Below are 18,994 nucleotides of genomic sequence, written 5' to 3' on the forward strand. Positions count from 1 at the left end.
TTTAACTAATAAGTATGTACTATAATACATTACAGGGAGCGTGTCTTCCAAATGCTTATATATGTATAAATAAATAATTGAAGTCTCCATAGAAGAAAAGGCATCTCGCCATATCTAGTTAGCATTTGATCGACCTCAATCTATAATTTTGTGTGTGTAAGACAAAATGAAAATATATAATTAAATAATATTTATTATATTAAATGACTAAATAAATGTGTAGCCCGAAAGAATATAAAAAACTTCACATCTTTATGAAAAAGTTTTGTGAAAGAATGAAATAATAATATCAATTGTATATATTACTGTTACATCTGTAAATTTGGTAAGTGATTGATTTATCTTTGCTTAGAAGCGGGTCAAAAGAGAAACACCAAGTTTTTCAGCGGACAAATACATACAATTTGAATCATAAAACGAGAAATATTATTGAGAGAGCTTTTTAGAATATTATTAATATGTAATTCTTCATTTTTTTCTTTTGCGATGAATAACACGGTGCAAAATATTTGTATCTTTTGTTATACAACCACATGCAATATACATCCATACATACGATTGATGAAACATTGGAAAAGCTGCAATGTTTAGGCTTGAATAGATACATCACTGATGATAACGCTCGGGGCGGACAGACCTATCGCGTGATGCGTAGAAATCTTTATTGCAGCAACGCATTTTGCGATCCTCTTTAAGCTCGATAAATTTATTTGCGTAATTATTCGTTCATGTTTACCAAATAACACGAGTGATCGGTGTTGAAGAACATGCGGCGAGGAATACACATCGCACCATTATTCGGAAGCGCGTTTTCTCGATGCAACCAGTTGCAATCTCGAACACTTGTAGCGATACGACTAACAATAAGATTTCTCGAGACGGGAAACGTGTCCGAAAGGGATAACAGAATAATATCAAGTTAATTAATCGAAGAAAAGACAGTCAGAAAATAAGGATAAAGTTCCGAATAGGTGAACCCTCCGATTTTTTTGCTCCACCCGAAAATAATTAATAAGATAATAATTATAAAAGAAAATATATGATAATAACGGGTCGACAGAATCGAAAAAAATTAATCGAACGTGATATTCGATAATTTCACATTATACACCGAATAATGAATACAATAATTCATATCAATGGTAAACAATTTTCGGTAATTATATACATGATTTAAGAGCTGTTTACTTCGATTTATATATTTGTTATATTATTTATACAGAAAAAAATCTATTTTTTTAATATTATTAGAGATTATACCAGTAAGGTCCGTTCTACAATAAGTCGTTAGTCGTTACTCGTAAGCAAATTGAATAACCACAGTCGATTATTCCAAGAATATTCTCGGAATAATCGACTGTGGTTGGTCAATTTGCTTATATTTAATGACTAACGACTTATTGTAGAACGGGCCAAACAGATAATAACAATTTTTATTGACGTATTTTTTAAACAAAAATCTTCATATATGCATCGCACGTGTATTATATACATTCGGGATTTATCTGTGAGCAGATGAGGGCTAAACAGACATATGTCCTTTAATCGCATACCGGAATGTGACTGGTTGTTTACCGGCTACGAGCTAAATATACATTGCGATAATATACTCATATTCATATATGTATCTCTCTGAAATGTTTTCGCTTACATATATTCTCCGAGAGTTTCCTTTTGACCTATATTGCGTGCTCGTTAGCGTTTTCTAATCTCTCGTATTTTTGAGGAAGAAAACGTTTTTTAGGGGAAAAAAAAAAAAAACGACGAAGATTAATAAACTCGTCGATTTATTTCTTACTTATTTCGAATCCTAATAAATATTTGTTCGTGAGAATTTTATTAAATCTTTAAAGATAGATAGCGCGCGTACAACCACTTATACGACTATCTTTAACCATATCAGAAATATTTACGATAAGCGTTGTTTTCATTTAAAATGTTATGTTGGTTATGCGTAGCAAAGAATTTTATTATGTAATGTTTATATATTTTAGAAGACGAGGCAGAAAATGTATTTAGCCAAAGTTATATAATATTAATTTGTTTCTGCCACGATATAATAATATACTTACTAAAATAGACATTATTGACAAGAATATTATTTATTATACATGAGTTTCGTGTTAATATAATTAATATAAATCGTTGCAAGTAGCTCTTAAATTATATATGTAATTATTAAATATGTTGTCATTGATACGAGAATTATCGGATTTGTTACTCGGTGTATAACATGAAATTATCGAATATCACGTTCAATTAATTTTCCCGATTCCATCGTCCCGTTATTATCATACATGTTTTCTTTTTTTATAATCTTTTTAAATTATTTTGGTTGACTTCTCTTCGAATAACTAACTTGATCGTTTCGTTATTCCTTTTGGACACGTTTCGCAAATTTTTTCGCCGTTTATCGTTAGACGAGAGATCCACCGGGTCTTTCAACCCTTAGAAGAGAGCGCCGGGGGCATGTTCCCTTTTCCCACCGCCCTTCGTCCTTCTCGCACCGTAGGTGCAGCGACACAATGGATGACGCATCCCTCGCTTCCTGACGCGCGCGCGCGCGCGCGCGCGAAATTACCAATGTACGCCGCTCGTGAATAGGCGCGTGAGCGTGCCCTCTCCGGTACCCTACGTGCGCGCGATCCCGACTGGGTAAACAAGACGAGCCTCTCAAGGACCCGAGACCGATATTATCGCGCTCGGTAGTAGAGCTCTCGCAGGCTGCGTATAACGCGCTCGTGGGCGCCGGTATATAAAAGCGGCGCTACGCCCCGCCATCGACGCTTGTCTCGCGTGGCGATTTCAAGAGCGAACATCTCACGCGACGCATCACCGGAGTCTCCGAAGTCGTGATCGAGCAAAATCGATTTTTCCGCGATAGATCGCGGCGGGAGCGACGATATCGTTGCACGTGTATACGCGCGCGAGATCTATGATCGGGTGGAACAGTGAGAGGAGCGTGTTGCGGAAACGTAGTCACGGTCCGAGAACGGTGCTCCCTCGGAGCGCGAGTTTCCCCGCCGGCGGTACGTCGGATTTCCAAAACAAGCAGAGAGGGGCGAGGATGTGGCTTAAGGTGCTCAGGCAGAACATAACGCATCTGGCCCGCAGGGCGAAAGGTGAGATAGCACGCGCGCTTATCGTGCTTTTCTTATTACGTTTACGCGAAAGCTCGATTAAAATAACGTTAACGATCCCGCGAATCGGGAGTTTTCGCTCGAAAAAATAATCACAATTGAGCGGGGGAAAATAAATACGCGCCTGCCATTTTTGTCGGCGCCGAAAACTGCAAGTATGCATCTGAAGCGAAAACACGTGCGGATAAAAAAAAGAAAGGAGGAAAGTATGATTTAATCTGAGAATTTTTAAAAGAGAAACACAAACTTAACTTATACGCATTTTGTCGTTGAAATAGTAATAGTGAGTTGACAATCTCTCTGCGGCTCAATTCTTGCGTTTGATCTTTAAAAATCTATAGTACGTATGTATTTTTTTAAACTATTATGTATATAATATTTTCAAGATTTTTATATCTTCTACCTTTTTTTCAAATCCTCTTTCGAAATTTATCGCGTTTACCAGCCCCTTAAGTGTATCAAAAAATTTTTTTTTCTTTTTTTTTTTTAAATTAAGTACGCGCATTTCTAAGTCTACTATATCGTGGACATACATTTATTACGCAAAAGTGCAACTTTATCTTGAAAAAAAAATAGCCATGAATAAAGGTTAAGGTTGTGCACGCGCCTGCGGAGATGCATGCTTCATCGAAAGAGTGAGAGAGAGAGAGAGAGAGAGAGAGAGAAGGCGTGCGCGAAATAAAAGCTGCTTTTTTTATCACGCTCGCCTTTGATCGATAATCGAACGAACTATTTATCCCCCTCCTCGCTTTTGCTTCGAGCTAACACGGAGTTATTACTCTCTTTTAGAGAGGAGAGCATTTTGTCGCCTCCCTTGCGAATAGTCATCCGTGCACGCAGTTTCGTACACAGTGCCTTTTAATTCCGTTAAAGTATCTCTTTTTTCTCGCACATATGTTTCAATACGTTTCAACGAATATTTAAATTAGCAATTGTATGCTTTTCTATAAAAGCTCTCAGATTTGTTACGTTGAGTATATTTTTAATAAATATTTTTTTCTTTTATATCGTCATGTTATTATTGGAAAAATATGTTCCATTATACGTTGTTACAACAATTTGTTTTACACGCGTCAAAATCGCATAAATTAAAGTATACATAATGACGTTCTTTCTTTGAAATCAAAATAAGCTGCTTTATTTCTTCCTCCACTTAACATTTATCCTCTAATGTGAATTGCATTATACGTCTAATCTAAGGAAAATGTGCGAATGACGTCCATATGGTTTTGTCCATACATGACGCATCTATATTTTGTTGAGTATTGTCAGTGAAAAAAAAAAAAGGAAAATATCATTTCGACGAACACTACCCCGCAATAAACGATACTATCGTTTTATTTTACATATTACATTACAAACATCAATTTCGTTCTCTGCCAAATTTAACGATGATTGAGGGAACTGTTGCGTTATTTAAACTTTAATATACAGGAATCAAACGTGAATTAAAACTTCACAAAATGCAAGGAAATATTTACTGCTGCTCTGTAATCACAAATTACTCGTGCGGAATTACATTGATGAAACTGTATGACCTATACTCATACTTACGTTATTCGTGCAAAGATACCTAGATACTTATTGCAAGAAGTGGATCGAAGAAGGTGCTCGACCTCAGTCCAGGGACGTCTTAAGATATTTAAGTGCTTGTGGGTAACACAATGCATATTCTAAATATAATGAAACTATGTAATAACTGAATGAAAGAATTGCTCTGTTTGAAAAAATAATCTATAAATAAGTAAAGACTCTCTCTCGAATAATCATATATTCTAAAGGTTGTTATATTCTCGGGCATTAAATGGAAACATACATATTACAATTTTTATTTATTTTAGAAAAGAGAATATTTCTCGTTCGTAGAAATCGGATTTTATGTAAAACAAGCTACTATAATATTTATCAAAATTATTAACGTCGTTCTATTATATAGCTATAACTAATTAAGCTCAATAATTTAAGAAGTTTAGTGTAATAAAAATGGAAGAAATTTTTTTTATTGATTTGTGGCGAAATGTCAGCCGTCTTACTTAATTCGTGCGAGTGATAGAAAATCGAGGGAGATTGAATCTTGAACTTGAAAAAAAAAGTATATATCCCGTTGAATTTTTCTACGATTATATACGCTTGAAAAGTCGATTGCCTACTTTTGCCGGGGTAAAATCGCGAAGAAATAATAGCGCGAGTCCGAAATTGGCTGGCGCCTAATTCGAGAGCGCGTTTCTTGCAAACTTGCTCTCTCGGGGAAAGGAATCGCGCACGGAGGAATGTCGTGTGCGTCTATCGTCGTCGCGTCGATCGACGATGAGTCATACACCCGCGCGTATCCGGTGCTTTTACATCGTCGGCGGTTTGTTAACCTCGTTATATGTAGAAGCCGCATAATCGGGTATTACACGCGATTATACGCACGTGCGAACATAGCTAAATTCGCCGATCGTGATCAACGAGCCGCTCGGACACTTCACGAATACGAGATTGCGACAGAAATCGCGAAATTTCTCCGCATTCTGCTATGCAAGTCGACAATATCTAAAAAATTTTCGCAAATTTTCTCAATTGAATAAATCGATATAAAAAGATTTTCCATTTATTTTAACATTTTTAATAAAAAGGATTAGTTTTTTTTTTCCCGAAAAATACCGGATTTATACCACTGGTATGGGTTTTATCTAAAAATGTGGAATTTTGACAACCATGATATTTTTCGAAAACGATCTTTTTTTAATGCCCTATAAAAATAAATACATTGAATTACTCTGTATTTACATATTCACACATTTTTTTTATCTATCCGAGAAAAAATGATATAATATGATCTGATATGAATATAATAATTAGTTATGAAAAGATCTGATAACATATGTATGTTATATACGATCTCACATAAAGTGGATAAAGTTCCGAATAGGTGAACCCTCCGATTTTTTTGAAACTACACTATTTTTTGTATTTTTTAACGCTGATTACTATATATGTTATCAGATAATCATGTATATTTATATCCGACCATATACCATTTTTTCTCGAGTACTTATAATTTAATGTAAATATATATACAAAGTAATATACAAACGCTTATCGATGCAAGAAATTGATACGTTATTTGCATTTTATGCATCTTTTCGGAACAAAATGTATGCGCGAGCTATTTTTGTACGAGGAGGGCACGCTTGTGCGTCTTTCTAGGTCGCTTCTCCTCTTGCCCTAATAATGAAAATCTTTGACGTATCGGTCACGTCGAGCGCGCTTGCGCAGCGTTTGCTTTTTCGTCGCTCGGGTGCATTTACCCGAGTAAACTCGATCTACTGCACCGGTGGGGCAGGTGGGACAGGTGGATAATTTGTTGTTCGACTTTGTTACGTAATTCCGTGATGAATATGTGCATGACGAGGCGCGGACGGTCACGCGATGGGTATTATTTTAAGAATCGACCCGCGTCACATTTTAAGTTTGTCAACCTCTTTCCTAACGTTGTTTCTCACGAACGTGTTTCTTTTTCTCTCTCTCTCTCTCTCTCTCTCTTTTTGGCTACAAAATATACGTGCGTCTCTAGCTCGCAGGACATTCGATGGGACGTGACAATAGTCACGAAGGCGAGTTTTCAGGGCGACCTTGATACGGCGAGATACAAAAGTACGACGTAGTTATTTAGGCATACTGATGTATGACAGGAAACGCTATGTCAAAATATGGCACGTGGATCAGATGCTTTGAGCTTTAAGGTTAAACTAAAAGCCCAGGGATTACGAGAAAGAGAGATTATCGACATTTCAACATTGTTGGAACACAAAGAAACACATTTATATTGATAGCGAATATTATTAGAAAAAACGAGTTGGCGCGTAAAAAAACTGATGAAAAATTTAAGATGACACAATCAACTGTGTTCTAAAAAAATCGCAAGCTTTTCTCTGGCTGCTGATAATAGAACCGAGCTTAATGCACCTAAACTTATCCTTGTCATTAATTGAACGCAATAATTAACCATGCTTATCGCATTGCAGGCTATTTCCTGAGATACGCGTCTATTTTTCGATATACGACTTTGACATAATATGATGTAGTAATTAAATAATAATTAAATAATAATTTAGTTAGAGTTTATTAATAGAATTGATATGTATTATCGATATGTTTATGTATGTAAATGTAATTTCACGAGGGATGGGATAAAAAGGTTTACAATTTTATTAATGAAATATTATATTATATATATTATACGTTCGTGTTGGATTTTTATAGACTGATTTATTAATATAGTTACGTTGTCGCATTAAATGATAAAATGTAATGCTGTGCGTTTCATTGACGATAAAAGTATTAATATCGCTTTTTGCTTTATCTGATTTAAAAATTTTAAAATGTAATAATGAATGATCGATAGATTAATACATTTCCATATGGCTTTTATGCACACACACAGTTCATATATTAATATTCAACAAATATACATATTTAAATGTATTAATAATAAAAGCATTTTTTAACATATTAACTATAACAGATATTTATAAGAATATATTTACATGTCACAATTTTTTTATTGGTGAATTTAATATTAAAGTTTTATCAAATTTTCTCCTATCTCTTATATACATTATTAATATACTACGTTAACGTAAAAAGACTTTTACTACAGAATCGATTACGAGTTAATCAAAGGATGTCAATATAATTTTGTAACCACACACACACACATATATATACGTATCATTCATTCAAACAGTTATTATTGAGCCATTAACTTGCATCATTTAGCGATTGCAAATACTCAATACAATAATCTCTTATTATTTGTAGTCAAATCGAATACATATTAATCATACAGATCGTTAAAAGTTCTCTTTCCGCCGAGATTTGGGTCATTTCCGCGGACGATTAAATTTTCATGTTCACTTTGGCATTGCCGGATATATAAATATTTTTAAATACTTTCCCGTGCGAACGGCCACGTTATTCATGCATTATTGACATGCATTCTTTACCGAGTGGAATTCAGCCTCGATGATCCGAACGTTCGTCGCTACGTGACGACAGTCACGGACAGTCGGTTTCCACGGCTTCTCGATGACTAAACCAACTGGGGAAAGTTAGAGCGGAGTAAAGGGGAATAGGTAGTGTGCCTTTCTTGTAACTTTAACCCTTTCGCTACCGATGACGAATATGTCCGCTCGGAAGCACCGCGTTTCTCGCGTGGCGAGACAAAAACGAGTGTTTCCGCCCGCGCGATTAATGAAGAACGGATCAGTTCCGTCAAAAGTTAATAAATCTAATTTCTAGTACTCTACATTTTGAGATTCATGAATTTAATATTATAATATAAAATTAATAATTTATGCGAGTTAAAGTAAAGCTTTGCCCTGTAGAATTAAAATTTTTATTTTTATGAATTTTTGTGTATAATTACTATAAAATTTTCGTGGTCGCTATAAAAAAGTTAGTTCGATATTTTGAGATTAAATTCTATTCTACAGGGAAAATCTTTCCTTTAATTCATAAATTAATTATTAATTTTATAGCTTAAAAAGTGCTTTGCACAATCAAATTCATGAATCTCGAAATGGTATTAGATTTATTAACTTTTGATGTAACTGATCCGTCCAGTTCCTCCTTAAAATAACATCTTCGCAATCTGACATTATCCAGTTCTCAAATGTTATTCTTGATAATATCCTGTTGCGATAACAAATTACGAAATTATTATATGAGTCTTTATACTTTCTTTTTATTCAATCTTACAAAATTCTCGTAAAAATGCATTTGAGATAAAAAAAATGATAGAGTTGAAAAATATTTATTATTTAAAAGAGGGTATTAATAATCGCAGAAATTTTATGCTATCTTTTAGTTTCTTGAAGCAATTAAGATTAAGTAATTTACGACGAACAAATATGATATTCGATCGACAATTTGGTTCTTATCAATTAATAAAAGATCATCATTACGTAAAAAACTTATCTTTTCTAAAGGACTATCACGGTCGGCTTACGCAATGTTTATTATGCAACGAACATACAAGACTAGCTTTGGTAGTACAAACAAACTGCTCGACAATATTATTACTAACCAATGTGATACCGGTTCTCCGAAACGTGGGAATACATTATCAATGCCACACGCGAGTATGATAAATATACTGTTTTTAGGAAAGATATTTCGCTATTCATTCTATTTTTAAAAATATTTTGTACTTGGAAATATTTTAAATATCTTTTGGAAATATAACGTTAAAACATATTAAAACATAAAAGTTTTTGAACGATGCATTAGAATTAATATAATTTCTCTTTTTTCTTAGACGATTTTCTTAGAAGATTAAATTGTACATTCATTCATTTATTTTATGATCGATGTATATTTTTTATTTGTTATTTATGATTGATACACGTTTTTATTCAGTTTCTTTTTTAAAGTCTAACGATATTCTAACGATAGATTATATTTCTCGACATGATCAAAGATCGTATGAAGCTCTGTTGCAAAAATACACGGACGCGAAACATGCCGCTATTTGCGAAACTTGTTCTCATATCAAGCAAAACGTCTCAAGACTCCGCTAACTGCTATTAGCCTGCACTTTATAACAGTTTCAGACTGTTCGGTTTCAAGTACAAACGCAAAAATAGTCCACACGAGAGCGATGATTAATTGTTTATCACAATCGTAGTACAAGCTGTGTAAAGAATGCATCGACGCGAATAACAATGTATATTTGCAGATACAATTTAAAATTTTCATAGTATAAACATATCTCTTTTATATCGTTATAGAATTAGATGGAGCCGCTTCTGTATTTACTTTCAATCGTAAAAGTTTTAATAAAATTTCGAACTGAAATCATATTGAAATATATTCATTGAACGTTACAAGAACGTTAATATTTTATTGGAAGATTTCATCTCTCACATATTTGCGACGGATTTGATTCTGCTCTTAACATAATTAGCTAGAATTATCGTAATTTTTATAATCCTCGTTAAAATTAAATCGCTATAAAGTAAGTGGAATTGAACGCGTACATAATATGAATTGATGCATACGTACATTTAATATTATGAAAGTTGTTACGTTACTTGCAAATTGTGTTAGTTCATAATTTTTAAGGCAGACATTTGGAGATGGTTGGTAATGCTGCGTCTCTCGCAAATTTGTTCGAAACTTCTTAAACAGACATCGTCGAAAGAGACGCGTATTAGCGCCCGCCAAGGACGCCGCATCCTTGGAGCCATCTGCGTCTTGTAGGAAAAATATCCAGCCAAATAACGCGAAATAGTTCGCGTGACGATGTGCTGTCGTTTAAGGATATTTTTTTCTGTTGCAAAAAAAAGAAAAAAAGAATCAACTTTCCCTCGAAATTGTCTTTTTGGCGCCGTCAGCCGGTGGTTGAAACTTGGAAACTCGATTTCATCTAACTTTTGTACAATCGGGATTTCTTTTATTTCTTTTTTTATTATAACGAAGGCGAAAGTCGATTATGTCTACGCTTTTACAAAAAGTATATTCGGGCAGAAATATACGTTACACATTTTTTGTTTGTTACACATTTCTTTTTTTTTTTTATGTGCTTACATTTTTAGCCTTATCGAAAAAAATAAATATCGAGAAACAATAAACGTCGGTTGATATCTGCCATAAATTTTCGGGAAGCTTGTACTAGATGACCAGTTTAACGCTAATATCAGTTATTTATTACGTATAAACCGAGTTAATAGTTTAACTGAATTTTTCGAGGGAATGTGAAAAGAGAACTACTATGTTGCAAAAATTATTATCTGCGAAATTATTATAGAATTAGTTTTTTTTTTTAATAATTGAATCTTTAATCTATACTATTTCTCTCTCCTTCCCTCTCCTCGCGATTATTTAATTTTGTAATATGTAATATATTCAGCAGAGCAATAAATAAACAAACGTCATAATCCTCGTGAACTAACTCCGGACGATTATCCGACAGCTGCCAAGATTTTTTACGCTGAATTGAATTAAGCAAACAAACAACTATAGATACTTTAGTTAAGAAATTTCGCAGTTCGGATAAAAATATACCGAATAGAGAGAAAAAAACTATATATTGAAAAGTTTTGTCTAGGTAATTGAATTCTTTGACAGACGTTGATGTTAATGCCTGTTTCCGATGCAATTAGCGAAACATGTCTGGCGTCTAAGGACAATTTTCCTCAGTTATGTTAGTAGGTCAAGCGTTGCTCAAGCTCGAACATTCATTTTGCTGGCACGTCGAGGGTACATTTTCGCATTTTCATCGAGAAGAGGATCTCCCTTTATTCCTGCGCATCCTTGGCGCGTTCCTCCATCGCGCCTCGCCGTCTGGACTACTACATTTTCCAGCGGACGAGAATTATCCTTGGGCTCTAATGGAGGCCACGGGGATCATGGTGTGATCGTCGTCCTTTATTTTACTTACTCTCGTGCATATATATATATATAGATGAATACAATGGGGAGCGCGCTGCTGGGGTACGCTATCAATCGTAGGTCGTGGCGGTATTGATTTCAGGGGGAAATGGGGGGGGGGGGGGGAATAAGGGGCGCCCGCCGACCGTAATTCGAGACTTTGCAACCGTGGCTCCTCGTACCTGTTCGCGACGACCTCGAGATATCGACATAGTGAGAATATCACAGAAGAGGGAGAAGTGCCTTTTCTTCCGCCGAAAAGTTCGATATTCCTGTCTCGGTGTCGCGTGGAATAAAACTCGTCTTCGATCCTTTTGCGCGGGCACTCTCTCCTACGCTCATCCATCCGGCACAAATTTAAATGAGTTCCCTCTCGCAGAGTATGGTCATGCATTTTAATTCACGTCTCGGTGCACATGCACTCGAATCGCGTCCGCTTGGTGCGCTTGCACCGGTCGAGCGCGTCGAATACGAGTATATTGCAGCGCTCATTGGATCGCGCATCATTTGCTTTACATGCAATTAATATATTTTACCAGATCTATTGTCTTTATATGAACGCGAAAAGCAAAATATTAATATATGGGATATATATAAAAAATAATGTTTAGGAATTAAAAGAAAATGGCAAGAAAGGATTTGATTTCTTAAATATAACTTGTTTCTTAGACTTTTAATTAATATCTCACTTAACACACATTACATTTATTACGAATTTTATTCGCTTAATGTGAAAGTTAACACGAGAAAAATAATTTAATACATACTAGACATGAGAGTGCGCGAATTTGCTTTTTTATTATCATAGTAAGATAAATTATTATTCTCTCGGATAACTGATCTCAATATTCCACAATATTTCACAACGCGCGATAACATTTCACTGCACATCATAATAAAGTAGCTCTTTTTAGGGCGGGTCAAGATAACAATATGATTTATGGGCCTATTAAGAAAGCAGTGTATTATCTCTTAAAATAGATCACCCGACTTCAAAAATACCATCGCGATAAATCGACAACATTCTGCAAATCGTTGCCTACTCCCCGTGCTGAGCACTCTTACATATTTTGTTGCATAATCATTGTTTACGATTATAAAAATAGCTGCAGGTATTTAGTATGTAATATTTTTCTTAGAGGACGATTCCAATAATGGATCGAAATGATTGGACAAAAAGATGACGCGAAGAAACTTTTTATCTAAGTGAAGATTTAATTTCCGATGAGCGATAATTTTTGCGGGGAAGGGGGAGGCGGTTTTCGATTAGTATCTGTCAGTGAATTGATATCGTAAGATCTTGTCTTAGACCTAGATCTTGTCTGGCGACGTTGACGTTGCCTCTTATCGTACTTATAGTGCTCTAGTTAATCTTCCGATAATTTTCTTTCCTATCAGATTCATCGATAATCAGTACACAGCTCGTTGTAATTAACAATTACAACATCGTGGTCTACCAAAAGAATGTCTTTATTGAGGTCACCAATTTGACGTAAATCGATTATTTTTTAAAATTCTGTGTCATTCGGACGAAGAAAGTAATTGTTATTTAAACGTGATGTATATTTGAAAACAATCTATTAGTTATTTTTTTTAAATGGATATTTACACATATTTTTAATTATTCTAACTTTTTTTACGCGAACACACATACACAATATTAAAATTTATATAAATATTTATTACACACTTAAAAAATGGCCAAATATATATGCACAGAAAGTATAAAATTAGAAAACAAAAATCATAATTATTTAGTTACGCGTAATTAGAAATATTATAATTATCTAATTACATAACTATTCAGTGACAATAATTAAAATGTGTGGAAATATACTTGAAAATTCATAGAAACAATAACAAAATTTATTTCAACGTTACATTAATAATTTTTTTTGGATGAGCTCGTGTATGTGTGTATGTAATAATATACATATTTTATTATACAAAATATATTATATATTTAGGGTTATATTTTTAAATGCGTAATAATAAATAATACGGGAGGGGGGGGGGGGTTTGCTGATGTCGACATCCTTGTTTTACGCGGGAACGAATTCGCTGTGGGATTACGCTGCGACGAGACATCTGATGCATACGAATTTTCCGGAGCCTCAGAGAGAATGTATGATATATAAATTAAAAGCGAAATGGGGTAGGGGATGAAGGGAGGGGTCTCGTCGACCCCGTTCCAGATTCCAGTTGAATATTTCCATCGGCCGCGTCGATGTTATTTATCGCGTTATCTCGCGAGATTTATGCGCGTTGTTTCGCAGAATATCTTTCGGCATGATTCAGTGATTCCGCGGACGAGGCACGCGTTTTTTTTTTCGCTTCCTCGAGGACGCTCGCAATGGATAAAGAAAGTCCCGTTCGACCGTTCGATTCCCTATTAAGCGATCGGATGACGTTTCTAATTTAGGGTTATATTTTTAAATGCGTAATAATAAATAATACGGGAGGGGGGGGGGGTTTGCTGATGTCGACATCCTTGTTTTACGCGGGAACGAATTCGCTGTGGGATTACGCTGCGACGAGACATCTGATGCATACGAATTTTCCGGAGCCTCAGAGAGAATGTATGATATATAAATTAAAAGCGAAATGGGGTAGGGGATGAAGGGAGGGGTCTCGTCGACCCCGTTCCAGATTCCAGTTGAATATTTCCATCGGCCGCGTCGATGTTATTTATCGCGTTATCTCGCGAGATTTATGCGCGTTGTTTCGCAGAATATCTTTCGGCATGATTCAGTGATTCCGCGGACGAGGCACGCGTTTTTTTTTTCGCTTCCTCGAGGACGCTCGCAATGGATAAAGAAAGTCCCGTTCGACCATTCGATTCCCTATTAAGCGATGGGATGACGTTTCTATTCAGACTCGAATTTCGTGGCTAAGTTTAGATAACGAAATATATATAAATACGATGGCGCGGCCGACGTCGTCTTTTACACGTTGGCGCCTTTCGTTAAAAAAATAAAGAAAAATATTTCCCGATTTATCACAGCATAGTGTGCCTCTTTTCTTCTTGTTACATCAATACTTGCGTCGGGAGAAACGATACGTTTCTGACCGAGTATATCTTCTAATTGTAAGTGTTGTAACGTTTTGAAAATATGTGTATAAATATGTGAAACAAAATATAAAAGAGGTGTATTTTAGATAATAGATGAGTTCCGAAAGTTTTCATGCATAAGAGAAAGAATGACTATATAATTTATATGTATTAGATATTTTTTACGAAATATTAAGACAAAGATTTGACATCGGATTAAAGGAAAAAACCTTGGAAGAGAATTTAAAATAATAAACAGCGACGCATATTTATATACAATATTTTTTGGGCATAGAAATTTTAAATGTATATATTATTCTATTACAAATTTTACGTAAAATTATGTACATAGTGATATTATAATATAATATAATTATATATACAATATTACGCTCAATCACCCCGAATGCAGTAACTTCAAACGATAATTCGCAACGCGAATATACTTTGGACTTCTCTTCGGAGAAACATTCAATCGGTGACACATTATACTGCAGACAATGACTGACTCATGCATTTATATTTACGTCTCGTTGTTCGGCTATGAACTATCAGGCATCGATAACTCACTGGCACGAGTCGCGCGAGCGTCAGTCAATGCTAATAATCGAGAGACGCGGTTTACGAGCTGTCGACGACGCACGTGCGACGTCAATAATTTACGAGGTGCGTAATTAGACCTCCTTGTCAGCGAAGCACTTCATTGTTGGAAGCGAATTGTCTCTCTCTGTCTCTCTCTCTCTCTCTCTCTTTCATTCCGGGAGCAAAACTTCGACAAAGGATGACTTCGACTCGTACCCGGGAATAATCGTTCTTCCCAGCGTGCGTTACTACTTGGACAGCTACCACTTGGCTATTAAGTCTCTATCAATGCTCGCTTTCAATATTATACGGATACATTGTTGTGCGAACGGCACGCGAAGTGCAACGCTCGTACAATCGTGTAAAAAGCTCGATAATTGCGTATTCTCGCTTTTAAGTCGCCCTCTTGTCGAGTGACAATCGACCGTGTGGTTACGGTAAATAACGGTTACTAATTGCGATGAATGAGCTTACATTTGACGCTTATTTAGCGCCGTTGCTTCACAATGGTGTTTCCGCGTACTTGAATCGCGTTATTGATGACATCGGGAAATTATTCAGATTTTAATGTCGAAAAGTGGAATTTACACAGCCGCGCGGAAATTAAATCCTGATGCGATCCTGAAGTATACGTTAATTCTGAATAGTTATTTATATTATAATTAACGTATATATGTGAATAATAAAATTTTCTACAATATTTTTTTTACAATAATTCTAATAATACTTTCAGTTATGATTAATCACCTTTACATGCTAATTTGTTCAGAAAAATATCTACTAGACGTATGAAATTATGTCTATTTAATTCTAAATTAACGACTTCCTGTTTTTTTTTTTATATAGATTATAATACTACCAGTAGATGGATTTAAAAAGTTAATTTAATCGTGATTACCCCCCCCCTGATGGTAGATGTAATATCGTCGCGACTGCACATCGTCATTTTAATGTCATTAAAAAATGACATTAAAGTTCGCTTAAAGTTAATCTTCAGCATCGCTTTACACAAGACACGTGTCGCATATTAATCCTCTGTCCATTATACAATTTTTTTTCAGAGGTGAATTTGTCCTTAGAATATATTTATATAACAAAAAAATTATCTCTTGTATAACTTTATAATATTTTATACATACATATATACAATTGACATTTGCAGTACGTAAATATCGCGAATTATAAAATCCTCTACCGCATGAAAAAAATTCTGCGGAAAGAGATGCGAGTTTAGCGGACTGTGTGACAACGGCGGGCGGGTTAATGCGTTAAGGATTAAATGGAAATTCGCGCCAGACGTTAATCCGCGCTACAAGTGTCGAGAGCTCGCTGAATGTGGGAATCCGAGCGAAATTCGTCCCGGGACTTTGACTCGTTGCGATATATGCGAACCGGGTTGAGTAATCGCGCGTAAGTGTCGCGGCGACAGGCCGCGCTATTATTAACATACAAGCGCGCGCGCGCGGGGCGGAAACGCTCTCTCCCCTCGTATAATCGGCCGTTTCATTAAATATAATAAGCCGTTTTTGTGGCCGCGGCTCTGTGAATCACGCACCTCGACTTCCCGACGCAATTAGAGTAATCGCGCGTGTCTGCGCGTACATACATACGTGCGTTGACCGCGTGCAACACGTGCGCGACGACGCGACTGTAACAATGACATGTGCATTGGCGCGAGCCTATCTTGATTATCGAGCGAAGGAAAATTCGGACTTGACGGACTTTCGTCGACGAACTTTTGTCGACGAACTTTAATCCGTCCGTTTTATTTATTATCAATTATTTCGCACATTGATCGCGATAAAAAGAATAAATGTTGGCTGGAGCGTAACAAATCGGCATTAAGGAATTAAGATAATTAAATTGAATTTAATATATTTCCGATATTTTCCTGCCGCGATCTCAAAGATAATTCGAATAGTTGCGAATACAATTTACATTTAATTTGTGATTTATTATAGTAGTTAATCGTGCCCAATTATTGCGAAAATTTTCATGGGTCAACAACGAGACCTATCTATTGGCACTTTTTATACATCAGAACATGCTCAAATATAGACAAATATACGCATTAACGACGAATTTTTTATTAATACATAGTATTAAAAAATTGATATCAGTCAGAGAGTACATAAACTAAAGAAAAATATAAATATTATCTCGGAAGCAGTATAGAATTTTCTAAAATATAAAAAAATATAAAATAATATATTCATGATATATTCATTTATGCAAAATTTTTGAGATTGGATTCACACCGTTTTTAAAAAGAGAGATATATACATACGCAACGTATAATACGCGTAGATCAATTCGTGCGTGACGCACATGTACACGCTCGCATTTACACACCCAGTATAAACGTATCGAGTGCAGGTCGATCCCATGAAAATTATTACGCGTGACGCCCACATCCTCGTGAATAATGCACGTGCCGATGGTGCGCGGGGACCGGAAGCTTCTACCACCGACGGAAATATACGCCTGAAACGTATGATGTTGCTCCACGGCCGCTACACGATGGGAATATCGTAACGCTCCCGTATTTATAGCTCGCGGTCTGGTTCGCATATCGGTCTGGTTGCGCGAATTCCGCCCTTCAATCGTATTTTCCTATGTCATCGATGTGCGCGACATAGCCTTTGGGCGTGTGTGTGTGTGTGAACCGAAGAAATAATTTAATTGTGAGACGAGTTATTGGCAGATTCGCGCGCGCTCATCTAAATGGTTTAATCGCGTTGTATAAAGTGTTTTACGTTAAATTAACGGATGAAGCTAACGGATCCGCTTTGTATTAGCTGCTACTTTAGTTACATTTAACTTTCTCGATTGTTCAATAACCGCGTACACTTATTTTATTATTATATTTTTTATTTATTATTATATTTTTCAAAGTCGTATACTCTTACAATGGTACTGACATCGATAATACTTTGTGTTACTTTGGTGAAATTAATTTCTTCCGTATATATTTAACCCATTGTCCATTATACAACTTCCCATTGTTTACTTATAAACGGCAAATAGTAAAGGAACTATTACTCAACACTTTGCTGAGAAACAAAAGGGTTCAGCTGCGGGTTTTAATGTATATTTCCCAAATGAATTATATGATTATATCGTCGCTTTAGAGTCTTTCTTTCTTCTTAAATATTGATAAGTAATGAGAGAAAAAAGACATTTATATGTATATTTGTGCAATAATATTTTTCGTTAAACAAAATTAAGATGATCGAGCTATAATCGTTATACAAAATCATTTAAGAAGTGATATAAAAGATAATATTAATTTATGGACAATAAAATTTTCGTTAATCTCGATATTTTTTAGCAGCATCTCGATGTAGAAAATCCATGACGTCCATTCCGCAAATCCTGCGGCAGCGGTGACATATTTTTTTCCTCATCGTGTTATTAAGGTCGTCAGATGGTGCTATTATTATTATGCACTCTCTCTCTATGAAGCATTAGCATAACGTCCTATACTCTCATTTACATTAATGGCTTACAATGACGTCATACGTGTGCATTATAAATAAATCATACCGAATCGAGGCACATACCAAGTTCTAATAGAATATTCCTGATTTAAATAACATTGTTAGACATTATAACGGATGTATTAATCTGATACGTGATACATTCAGAAACCGGCTTTGGTGAGAATTATACAAAGAATATAATGTATGCAGAAGATAAATTTCCAATTTAATAATTAATATTATATTTTCAATAGCATTTCATATTTTATTATAACATTCTGTTAACAATTTGTTGCCGATTCTTCTATTAAAGTATCGAA

The 18,994-nt window shown here is 35.3% G+C and overlaps 1 protein-coding gene across 2 annotated transcripts in view; it reads left to right on the top strand.

Moving 5' to 3' along the window:
- LOC115243639 (uncharacterized protein DDB_G0283357-like) overlaps nt 1–18,994 on the top strand; it is a 40,342-nt gene that overhangs the window by 9,752 nt on the left and 11,596 nt on the right. Inside the window, exon 1 of one of the 2 annotated variants that reach the window (XM_029820780.1) lies at nt 2,726–3,122. The exons of the other annotated variant lie outside the window; for it this stretch is intronic. Within the exon in view, the coding sequence (XP_029676640.1) occupies nt 2,936–3,122 (187 nt within the window). The 5' untranslated portion in view covers nt 2,726–2,935. Of the gene's footprint in view, nt 1–2,725; nt 3,123–18,994 lie in introns of those variants that run through there. 2 annotated transcript variants of the gene reach the window in all.

The sequence above is a fragment of the Formica exsecta genome, unplaced genomic scaffold (genome assembly GCF_003651465.1).
Source record: "Formica exsecta isolate Colony F162 unplaced genomic scaffold, ASM365146v1 scaffold72, whole genome shotgun sequence".
NCBI lineage: Eukaryota > Metazoa > Arthropoda > Insecta > Hymenoptera > Formicidae > Formica > Formica exsecta.